The sequence below is a fragment of the Toxotes jaculatrix genome, chromosome 15 (genome assembly GCF_017976425.1).
Source record: "Toxotes jaculatrix isolate fToxJac2 chromosome 15, fToxJac2.pri, whole genome shotgun sequence".
Classification (NCBI taxonomy): domain Eukaryota; kingdom Metazoa; phylum Chordata; class Actinopteri; family Toxotidae; genus Toxotes; species Toxotes jaculatrix.
The window spans coordinates 8,547,736-8,559,407 of record NC_054408.1 but is presented as its reverse complement, the minus strand read 5'-3'; the positions used below and the strand labels follow the sequence as shown (position 1 = coordinate 8,559,407).

The 11,672-nt window shown below is 42.0% G+C and overlaps 2 protein-coding genes across 2 annotated transcripts; both read right to left on the bottom strand.

Annotated features, from left to right (window-relative positions):
* Positions 1-654: 654 nt before the first annotated feature.
* Positions 655-3,751, bottom strand: creg2 (cellular repressor of E1A-stimulated genes 2). The gene is made up of 4 exons (XM_041056347.1): positions 3,261-3,751; positions 1,813-1,982; positions 1,306-1,419; positions 655-1,183 (listed from the first exon to the last, which is right to left on the bottom strand). The coding sequence occupies exons 1-4, from the start codon at positions 3,708-3,710 to the stop codon at positions 1,042-1,044; spliced, it is 876 nt and encodes a 291-aa protein (XP_040912281.1). The 5' UTR covers positions 3,711-3,751; the 3' UTR covers positions 655-1,041.
* A 1,818-nt stretch (positions 3,752-5,569) lies between these two features.
* Positions 5,570-10,503, bottom strand: cracdla (cracd like a). The gene is made up of 9 exons (XM_041057724.1): positions 10,455-10,503; positions 9,990-10,134; positions 9,737-9,872; positions 9,490-9,651; positions 8,997-9,224; positions 7,803-8,910; positions 6,540-7,525; positions 6,030-6,150; positions 5,570-5,951 (listed from the first exon to the last, which is right to left on the bottom strand). Exons 1-9 carry the CDS (start codon positions 10,501-10,503, stop codon positions 5,758-5,760), a joined length of 3,129 nt encoding a protein of 1,042 aa, XP_040913658.1. The 3' UTR covers positions 5,570-5,757.
* Positions 10,504-11,672: the final 1,169 nt, after the last annotated feature.

Genomic DNA, 11,672 nt, shown 5'->3' with positions numbered 1-11,672 from the left:
CACTCTAAAAGTAGAAACCACACCATCTAGTGGCCGTGTCTTCAGCTGCATTAACACCAAGACACATTTTCACATTTGACGATGTCTTATGTTTAAATGTTAGTTAAAACTATTTCTGATAATCAACATGTTGAGTGAGGATTATCAAACAAAAAATTCTATAAATTCTTTTTGTGCTCACACCCAGTCTTGTCCTGCACTATGCATGACTGCAGAACTACTCCCTACTCACATCACATTTTGTGGTTATGAATCAGATAACATTATGATGCTTCCCTTGATCAGTTGCGTGCGCTCAGTATCAGAGCATATAGCTGATTTAGGATCAGAGTTCATTCTTGACCTTTAAAGCAGCAGCTGGTAAAACAATCTCAACTCAAGGTCCACTAAGTAAAAGTTGTAGGGCTTTTGATCATATCATGATTTTCACCACGCAGATGAATTAACCAACTGAACAAGGTGTCCGCAAAGTTCTCAAAAATGGAGATGAACATGTGCTAATTAAATGTGATACGAATGAAAGCCATCATACAGTCTCACTAATAACTGATTTGAACTAATAGTTGCCTTAATTTTTTCCAGCTACTACATTTTTAAAAATAACCACACAGCTTAGTATATATATTTTTTTTCTTTAAAAAGTATGCACAACAATTTTGTGTGCTAACATTCATTTATTTTTCAAACAGCACACAGTTTAATGCAAACCAATAAAATAGTAATCAGTGTTTAAAAAGAATACATTTAATGACACAGAATTTTCTATGCCAGCTGTGATGACTGTGACCATCACATTTAATAAGCTTACTGACTTTTGATACATTCACATACCACACTGAGTTGAACGGAAAAAATATGTGTGAAGAATATTCACCTTCACAAGTTAAAACAGAAACAGTAATTGAAACAAATGTTGAAAATATTTTTTGAACACTGCTGTTTTGGGAACTGTCTCCCCTTATTGGAGGGACGTGTGTGTGGTGTAGACAGCTGAATTAATCCGTTTCTGTAGGCTGACATGGTGCAGAAGGAAGGATATTCTCAGAAGGGTGTAGCTTTAAAGTAGTCCTCCACTGGAATGAATGATGTGCCTCCGATCCAGTCCTGCAGCCAGACCTGGATCAACTCCAGCTTCATAAAGAACCACTTGTGTCCCACTGGCCACTTTGCCATCACAGGGTGTCTACAAAAAACAGCAACACATGGTTAAACTGCAACATGTGCCAAATATCTCCCCGCATTTTTAAGGTTGAAAGAAGTCAACATGCATTCATACACTAATAAATCTTCCATTAGCTCAGTTACCTTGAGAACATTGCCTCTTTTGCAAAAGCAAGCTCCTCTGGGGCAACCTCCACCATCTTCCCTGTTAGTGTGAGTCGAGCACATCTTGGATCCTCTGGATCATACACCATTTGCCTTGAGACACAGAAGACCATGTCACCATTGAAACATACACCCACACACGTACACAATTTTCCCTTTTCAGAAATTCACGGTCATAATTCAGTCAATGGCTGGACCAGCAAACCAAAGTGGGAAACTGCCCCGAGGCCCCACAAGCTCCAGTCTGTGTGTCAACTGGTTTGTACTAATTATATTAATAACTGTTTGAAAATAAGCACTAAAACAAGTCCTGTAGCCAAAGGGTCATGCTTCACTATCTAATCTTGAGGCTATGGGTTGAGACAGCCCTTGTTTAAGTTAGTTAGTTTTAAGATTTTCATTACTTGCTATTTAATGTTTTTGGGACCCCTTAGCAGATTAATGCAATCATGATTTCAGTAGAGCATATTAAAAGCTGAGGCTTACCTGCAGAATTCCCCCTCTGCCTCTGAGAAGGTGAGAGAAGCATAAGGGTTACTTTTCAGGTCTGACACACTGTTGTCCATTGGAGTCATATAGAAGTAGATAACTCCAGTGCTGTTGTCCAGTGGTCCATCACTGACTGAGAAGATGTTCCCAAAGGGGAGACCTTTGATCTGTGCAAAAAGGAGGATGTTACCAAAAATCTTGTTACAGAGAAATACAACCATAATCTATTACTGGAAGAATAAATAACACTCCACCAAACCAGCTTTCAAGTCATCGTGTAGAGATCCTTCAATCAATAAAGAAATATTTTTTAAAAAATGATAAAAAATTGAAAAGCTTTCAAATTAATAGAAAAGTTTCAGGTGTTTTCAAAATTATCTCAGGGTGGAGGGGCTGATTCATATCAGTGCTTCTAAAACACTTGCTACAGTCATATCTAGAGCTATGACTCATTTCTATAGTTATGACTGTTACAGCTATGACTAAAAGACAAATTCTTTACACAGTCACATATGCGGCAGTCCAGTCCAGCATTCCAGCAAATGAAAGCTAAGATCAGCTATGATAAGAAAAGGAAATCAACATGAATATTCATATGGTTGAGTTTGAATAATATATGTAAACACTGGCAATTCCCACCCTATGTCAGAAATATGAGAATCCAGACTTGTTTGTAACTGTATTGTTTTACAAAATCTGCAGTTTCTTTCATGTCAAACAACAATTAACCATTACGTGCACTTATGAAATTGCCCTGAGGTCTAGTGTAAAAATACAGTAAAAAATAATTAACATAGTACTCATTAAACATATTGGTCCCTTTCAGATTACAGCACCTCCAAAGTCCCATATAGATTTAAAAAAAACAACTTTTTGGGTACTTTGGGGGATTTCTTGTTAATTTTGTCCTGTGACAAAATTCCAACTTAATCATTCCAGTTATATCACACAATGACCTTGAATGAATCCCAGTATAAGAATACACAACTCCAACAACACGGCTAATCAGCAACATAACTGGTCTCAAATCCATGTTTATGCATCAAATTCTGTACGTTTTATATGTAAACTCAAAGAAACTATGGTTAAATGTAGTGCACAATATTATGCCCTGAAATGTAATTGTAATTTAAGTGTAAGTATGAAGATGCATAAATTGGAAATATTCAAGTCGAAGTATCTCAAAAATGTACTTAAGTACATTCAGTAAATGTACTTTGCTTTCCATCTCTGTACCTCAGTATCTGTAAAAACCTATGGTGCAGTCTTGGCTCTACTGAGGTGCCATCAGTGTTTGATTCATTATAATAAGATTTTGAATCTTGTTCCTTGGCTAACCCTTTTACTGAAATGCATTGACTTGCATTCACACATTCATTAGGATGTCCCAGCCCAGTGAAAACCTACATATTAAATCTGGACCACTCCCCCTCTGCGTGTGTTACCTTGTCTTGAGTTGAAATGGTGGACAGGTGTCCCCAATCACTGTAGTGAGCTATGTATCTGGCAGTCCTGGCGGTCTCCTGGTGCGGGGGAGGCGAGCTGCCGGGGGACTTCTTCACCTTCTCCAGCCGATATGAAAACAAACGAGAGGAAAGCTGCGCTACATTGTCGTTTTCGGGCTTGCCTAGCTCCCCGGGGCTCTCCACGCTGTCCCCGAGGACGTCGGAGGACGGATAAGCATGCTTCCACAGCCCCGCACTGTCCACCAGCAACGCCGGGGCGACCTCCTCCGATAGGTCCGCGTCCTCCACCACGTCGTTGGAAGACACGACCCAGGACACCGAGCTCCTCAGGGTGTAGCTCTGACACAGACACAGCACACTGGCAAGTACTGCCAGGGGAAAGTGACGGGCCTTCATGTCATTGAGAGCTCGGAGAATGGCCGCCCTCATCCACCCACTCTCTTGTTTACAAACTCACGTGTATGTGCTTTCGTAACACGAGGAGATTTTCGTAAGATAGAGAGCATACCCTGTCTACACCGACCCCTACTGACAAAGCAGGGAAATTAATTTTATAGTCAACCCACTGAAGCTCCTTCATTAAGGACATAAAAACTTGCTATTTACACGCAGTATAACACGCTACAGTAGAGAAGCTCTGCAAAAACATTGTGTTGACTTCTGAGTTGATTAGTAGATTTTTTTCTTTGGTACTTGCGGATTTTACTCTCACTCCACTAGATTTTAGAGAGAATTTTTTTTCTTTTTTGTATCCCACTACACTGCTACCCTCACTACATGTCACTGCTACACAACTAAATTACTACATTCCTGCAGGATTAGATTCTGATATTGTTCTCTTACAGGACATTTTGTAATTTCCCTCTGCAGCATTCACCGTCCTGCAGGACATCTATGCATAGTCTTTCTGGTTTCTGTAGATTGTGGCAGTCCTGCAGGATCATGCTTCACTAATTAAACACCTTTAAGAAGTTCTATAGTACATTTGTTTGGCATTAAAATGTTTTTTGTTTTGTTTTTTTAATCATGGACCCCTTAGTACTTTGAAAACTATAAACTGCTCTATAAAATGTAAGTGGTGTATTCCTCAAGGTGCCTTTAAAAAAAGAAGTCATCTAGAGATAATTGTTACTTTCCAAATTATGTTTTACTTACCCAACCTTTGGTGTGCTGAGAAAATTTGATGCTTTTATATAGGCTCAATGAGTAGTTCCTAACCTGAGCATCAGGACCCTCCAGATTACAATGGTTAAAGGAATGATAAAAGACAAAAATCACATTTATTTGTCCTGTTTTTGTCTGATTTTCCTCTTTTTTTCATGAAATACTGGATACTTCTACCTATTCTCCAAAAACTCCTGAAAACCAAATAAACTGCTAAATCAGTTTGTTCTCCACTCATCTCTGAGCAAATAGGTGCAAAACCGACTGACTGAGGTGATAGACCCAGCTGGTAGTGATAGCAATCAAGTACACTCTGTACACACCCACACAGTCCTGACCGAGCTTTAATCAGGCAAAAATAACTGGAAACACCTGTGTGGGTGAACCAGAGCTGTGTCTGGTCTTTGAATGCTCATTCTTTTCTCTGCATTTTGAACAGAAGGAAAAGCACAGGTGTTACTAATAACAGCAATGATGGCTCTGTTCCAGTCAAGAGTCGGTGACAGTGATCCATGAAGAATGCCAGGACCCTGAAACTTAAACAGCTAAATTGAACCCAATCGTTAATTTTATTATTTACACCTGTGCTCTTTCTGCAGCGATCTGTTCTGCGATTTGATCTGTGTTCAAAGAAAAAAAGGCCCTTAGGTTTAAGATTATTAACATAATCCACCTTCAGTACAGCCTTGCACAGTACAGATCTGGCCTGCAGGCAGGGCTGTACACCAAATCAGTGAGCAAATGAATTTCCCATCATATATTTATACATTATTACTAAGTATATCACACAGGGACATTATTGCACTGGCTGACACTAAAATTAAATTAGTTGAAATTTTAGTGTCTTTTAGTTTCACATTCAGTTGTACTAGTTAATTTCTGATATTAAGGCAGCATAATGTATACTGGGCTTTAACCATCTCACATAATGGGACTTAACAAATGACATAAAAAAATTAACATTAAAAAGTTTTATTATTTAACAGAACAGCTGTGAAATGCTGTATCAGACAAAATATTATTCAGAAATACCCTTCACCTTAAAGTGGTTGTGGTGGAAAGGGATTATAGTGAACTTTTGAACATATACTGTCACCGTCTATCTTTCAATATAACATTAATACTTTACAATTAAATACCATTCATTACACAAACACAAAACCCTTACAACATAAATTACCATGGAGTCGTACCAACATCATTCTGACATTCTCAAACATTCGGCTCATTAACCTTGATGAAGGCAGTATTTGTCTGCAGGTCCTGTTCATATTCTTGTTTCCATACCCTGTATATTTGTCTCTTTTCCTTCTTAGTCCATGGTCTTGTCACTCCATGCCATTGACTTCCTCTTCGCTAGCTCCATCCAAGACGGCTGGCCACTGTCAGATATGGACTGCAACACTGATGGCTGTGTGGGGGACGATGAGGGCGACGAAGACACCATGTTTTTCCGGAGCCATTTGTCCTCACGAGGCCTGTCTGGAACTTTGGTGGGGCTTGACTCTAAAGGAAAAAAACACTGAACACTGAGATACTGAACACCAATTTGTATTTCTACAGGCATCATTATGATTAACACACCTGCAGGTTTTACCGCTTGCCTTCCTTCTGGTTTTGAGTCTTTGCTTAGAGGTGTTGTTTTGGCCATGGTGGGGGATTCACCTGATGTCTGCACTTCAGTTTGAGCTTTCTTCAGTTCCACCTGAGAAAACAAATTCACTGAACATGGGTGCATGTAGTTAACTTTCAGTTAATCCTAAATACACCATTCTGGTGTCGTAAAATACTTTTTAGGGCACCAAATCTGTAGCTAAAAGTAGTCCTAAACAAATGGCCTTCTTTACTTCAGTTTGATGAATGTTTGCTAAGAAATACAGTGCCCAGCCGTTAAAGGAAGTGTCTTTGCTTTTTATGAAAATTAAACTATATAGGTGACCTGCTTCAGCAGGAACAAATGGGTGTGGGCCTGAGTGCTATAGACACGGTAGGGAAATCAGTTGGTTGACAAGAAGAAACTATAATATACCACTTATGCTTTAAGTAGTCTGCAATCACTTCTGGGTTTCAAAGTTACAAAGAAGTACCACAAACCCCCTTGTTTCCAGGTGGAGTGGTCCACTCTGCCCGTTTTTCCAGAAAAGCAGCCTTCTCGCTCACAGACCCAGCCCAAACTACTCGTCTTCCTGAGAATGAGGGACCCTCTTTTTCCTGCATGTTTTCTTCTCTTTCCACTCTTCCCAAAGCAGACACTGGGGGAGGAGCTGTGGCTGACGAGGTGGTAGAAATGGAAGCTGCAGGTTTGAGCTGGCTGGTGGGGTGATGACCCCTCCAAGGAGATTGTTGGGAAGTGGCATGCTGGCCCGTGGAAAGGTCAGATTGTGCAAGCCACTGGGCGGCACTCCTTTGTGTAAACTGAGATGAGGTCTCTGTTTGCGTAGAAGAGCACAAGGGAGACTGGGTTGTCCATGGGTTAGTCTGTACAGGTGTATGAGACGGACACTGTGAGGCAGACTGAGTTGTATTTGGGTGTGACTGGGATTCATTGGTTTGCTTTGACGTTTGTGCTTCTCTAGAAGTGTTTGACAGACCAGCAGATGTTGGTGATGCCTTCTGTTGCACTGACATCAGTGATGGTTTCACAGTCTGTGCTTGACTTCTACTTGGTATTGTTGCTGCTTTATCAGTTGATTGATTTGCAGCCTGCACTGGTGTTGTACTCTGTTGCGTTTTTACAGTCTCTGTCTGCATTTGTGCACCAGTCTGTGTCTCTGTTTGACTCACCGGCTGCACTTGCACTTGCGGTCGAGCTGCAGTCTGCACGCCTGTAAAATCTCTGGGGAATCTACTAGTAAAGAGTTGCTGAAGGCTCCTGGTCTTTTCCATTGCCAGGCTCATCCAGGACACCTCAGATGAGGCTGTTTGAGGGGCAGGTTGGGGCTCCTGAGGCACTGTTAGGGCAGTTTCTTCTTCTCTGGGGTCTGAGGAAGTTGCTTGGACTTCTGCAAGCATGATGTGAGGATCGCCTTTAGATGGCAGGTTATTCTTGACTGGAAGAGAGGAGTCAGGTGGGGTTGGATCTAAGGAGTGACACAGATCTGTTAGACACACTTGGCAGCACTGTTAAAGTTAGCTTGGGTGGTATTTTAATGAGTACAAAGGTCCCTTGTGATCAGTAAAAATCTTATCGCTCTAGAGAGATCATTTACTATGTGAAACTCATCTCGTTTCACAGATATACTATTATAATGTGTGCCGGTGCAATGTTTAACCTTACAAGGAGTTTAGAAATATGGCTGTGGATTTCAGTTTTAAACCTTGGCTGGTAGCACAGAATCAAATTTCTCAGAAACTCACCTGTCACTCTGACATCTCCAGAGGTGGATGGCGTACAAGAGACGTTTGTCGGCAGCTTCTTAGACATGTTGGTAACATTATCGCTTATTTCCTGTCTTTTTTGTTTGTCAGACTGGTCTTCACATGCTGGTGGCTTAGAAAGATGGTTAGACGTAGTAGGGTCAGACCGAAATCTTATCGACTGAGATGTTGAGCGTAGCTTGATACCAAATGCTGTTTTTCCTTCTTCCTCCTGGACCTCCTGTGCTTCCACTGCCTCCTCCACCTCCTCCCGGCTGCTCTCCACCTTCTCCCCCGACTCAGTGCCTGTGTCTGGTTCTATCTTTTTGAGGCTGTCCCTCCTGACAAGTACTGAACTTTTGGGCGAAGCTCCCTCTTGTTTCAGTCTTCCCACAGCAAAGGGGCCCAAGCTTGAAAAGGGTTTATCCTCTGTTCCCCCTACAGTCTTGTGCTTGGCTTCAGCTTGTTCCAGCATTCCCACAAAACTGCCTGATCGGGGTCTCTCTCCATCTCGGTTTTTGGCAGTGGTGATGGAGAGATGGAAGGACCCAGATCCTGGGCTAAGTCTCTTTATTCCTATTGTGCTCTCTATCTCACCTTGAACCTGCTGGTGAACAGAGGAGGACTTGAAAGCCACCACTGAGCCAAAGGTAGTGGAGGGCTGGTCTGAGGGGTCTTCAGCCATTTCAACCTTTTTTAGAGTATTCTTCTTGTCTTGGGACATTACTTGTATCTCAAACCCCCCTCTCTTTTTAAGTTCTGACTCAATACAGGATGTATGTGGCCGTTCACTGGACGTTACATCCACTGGTTTTTGAGGCTTAACCCAAGGTACCTGTGAGGGAGCAGAGGGCGCTCTCCCCAGAGGAGCATGGTCCTGTTGGGAAAACGTTAGACTGGAGGGTTTGGGTGCTGCTTCTCGTGTGACTGGTGCCACTTCTGGGGATTTTGAAGGAAGATGCTGAGCTGTGACAGGAATGTCAGTCTTTCCTTGTTCTGTTTCCACTGTCACATCGTCCTGAGCACCAAGCTGCTGCTTTTCTTCTTTCACAGACTCACAGTGGTCAATGTTGTTCAGGGTGTGTGAGTGAGACCTAGAATCAGTCTGCTAAAAAAAGAAAAAGATGGCAAGGTTAGGGAAGTGATGGAGGTGTGCGGTGTGTTGTTTGACAAACAGTAGGTAAGGTAACTCACTGTAGCGAGCCTCTTCTTGGTGCTGGCCCTCTGGTTTCTCGGCTTGACAGACATCCGGTGGCGTGCAGCAGAGGTATCCAGGCAGGGGGTGAACTGAGCTGGAGAGCTGAAGTCCAAGGGGGGCTCGATAACAGAGGAAATGGAGGGGACAATAAGAGGTAAAAGATGGGATGGAGTCGAGGGCGCATACTTGGTCAAGAGTGGATGAGAGGATGGCTGGGATATGGCCTAAAAAGAATAAGGCAACAAAATCATTAGCATTATTCTTAGGATACTTATTCATTGCATTCATTCTATAATACCTAACTGTAACCTGGTTCTGTCCTACCTGCCTGATCTTAAAGGATAAGGCTGCCAATATTCTATATTTTAAACAAATCCCATGAAAAAACAAACAGGCCCAAAGCATCTTATTCTTCTGTGTAAATAAATTTATACTGATTAACCATGCAGGTAACTGGGCAAGTATCACTTAAATGAGATGATTAATCACCTTGCTGAAGGCTTCCTGGGATGTAACATCACTCCCTGAGACCTCAGGGGGGCTGTGAGGAAGACTGTCATCCTCTGAGCGGCTACCCTGGTCCTCCGGACGTCTGATCGGCAGAACCAGAGGCGGCGGCCCCAAATGCATCTTCTGCTGCTGAAGCTTAATCTATGATACCAAAGCAGGTGTGTTTTTTAAACTACATTTATAAAAAGGCTCACTTCTCCTAAATGCCTAGAATACGATTTTATACCTGCAGAGCTTTGATCTTGCTGTGAACATTCTCCTGGGATAAGACCCTGGCCGGTTCAGTGTCCGTCAGGACCTGATCAGCCAGAAAGATGCTGTCATGGGACAATGCTCGCGATCCCATCATCCCCTGGGAGCATCTGAGGCAGCAGGATAGGAAAAACAGAAACCGTTTGAAGGGCTAAACTAGAAATATGGGCAGAAAATAGAGCTGTAAAGCAAACATTTATAAGTTTTACTATCATGTAGACACTCACACCAAATCTTCATCTGACCCGAGGCCCTTTCCTGCAGTGATGTCACTGGCCGACTGACTGAGTTTGATGTTCCCCTCTCCACCTGTTCTCTTACTTCTCCCGAAGAGACGGGTTTTCAGAGACTTGAGTTTGGACTTTTTGCGTCCTAACAGAGATCGAGATGGAGAAAATCCAGGTCACAGACGCATACACACACATACACACACACAAGTAGAACTCACATAATCTCATCTCCGCACCCTGTAAACTATCTAATGATCTTTTCTAATTGAATCATCAGACATATGTCAGCTTGTGCTGTAGATTGTGATCTGTCATTGACAATAAATGGCCCTTGGTGTGTGCTAGTCACATTTTAATGTTATTTCGACCAAGTCCTTTACTCCGATTACTCGTTTTTGACAAGGAGTTGTTTTCTCTTCACCACAATTTGCTAATGTAAAACTTCATGACAAATAATCTCACCTGGAATATCATCAGTGCTTTCTTCTGCATCGCCAGAGAAAGACTCCATTGACCTGATCCCTGAAACAAGCACAGAACAGACGACGGGAAAGTGCGTGAAGACAGGCACTGGTGATGAGAGGCAGTTGTGACAATATAGACCTCAGACACACAGTTTTTACAGGCTGTTGTAACACGGAGAAGGACGTCTTACATGGCGTGAATACTCCAGTCGCATATTCTTTACTCTCTGGCAAGCATTCATATGCACTTAAAGTACTTGTGTGATAGCCTGAAGAGGTGACAGTGGACTTGAGGTTCAAAGGTTTATTGACATTATCAGGAACTTTACAAACCTTTACTGTAGCTTGGTGGGGCGTGGTTTGGAAACTCTATGTCTATGTGATCAAGAAAATACAATTAAAGAAGCTTTTACAAGCACACCATGTACAATAGAAAACACATTTAGTGCAGTGTCATCCAAAAACAAAAACACTAACACTATGTAGGTTAGAGCAGAGGTATCAGGATTTCTAGAATGACATTTAAGAGTATAACCTGGATAACATGTTCAATTTTGTGAACAAAGCAAAAGCTAAACTCTTGCTCTCAGGCAGCTTTACTTATGCAACACTTGCCTGAGAAATATCCGGATTGGGTTGATGTGTTACTGGATGCAAGATTCAGTACAGGGAGCTTGTTTCCTCTGTTTTACAGTCTTTATTTTGTACACTGCCCCGGAGATAATGTTCTATTTGACTAATGCACACACCATTTTCTGTATTTTATCCAGTGCTCCCTGTGTAGCCTAGAAACTGGTGTCAACAAAGCCTGGTGATAAGACTAGATGTGTCAGGTTATGGATACACATAGGAAGTCACACTGCACCTCTCATAGCACTCAATAGACTCTCAGACCACTAGCACACCATCCTGAAAAGGATTTAAGCACATACATGCAGCATGGCAAAAAAGTTGCATGTGATGTCACATTTGACTTGACTAACATTTGAACTTATTGCCTTATGAATCACTTTCCACTTGTCAGTGGAAATATCACCGCAGTGAATGAAAGTAAAGTGCTCATGAACCGGGCCCTTCCTCAGAGTTTAGCCATCCAGCGAGCCAAGCTATAGCCCCAACACAAAGCAGAGGATAATCTCTTGGATTATTGACATTGCAGAGAGATCCTTGTAAGATTTCACAGCACCGTAATCTACAACAACAGCTTAATCACAAG

Coding starts and splice junctions, on each gene's coding strand:
- creg2 (XM_041056347.1), bottom strand. CDS start 3,710: ATGAGGGCGGCCATTCTCCGAGCTCTCAATGACATGAAGGCCCGTCAC. Junction 1,983..3,260: donor CCATTTCAACTCAAGACAAG/GTAACACACGCA, acceptor CTTTTTGCACAG/ATCAAAGGTCTCCCCTTTGG. Junction 1,420..1,812: donor GCAGAGGGGGAATTCTGCAG/GTAAGCCTCAGC, acceptor CTGTGTCTCAAG/GCAAATGGTGTATGATCCAG.
- cracdla (XM_041057724.1), bottom strand. CDS start 10,503: ATGGAGTCTTTCTCTGGCGATGCAGAAGAAAGCACTGATGATATTCCA. Junction 9,652..9,736: donor GCAAGATCAAAGCTCTGCAG/GTATAAAATCGT, acceptor TTGGTATCATAG/ATTAAGCTTCAGCAGCAGAA. Junction 7,526..7,802: donor TGGAGATGTCAGAGTGACAG/GTGAGTTTCTGA, acceptor GTCACTCCTTAG/ATCCAACCCCACCTGACTCC.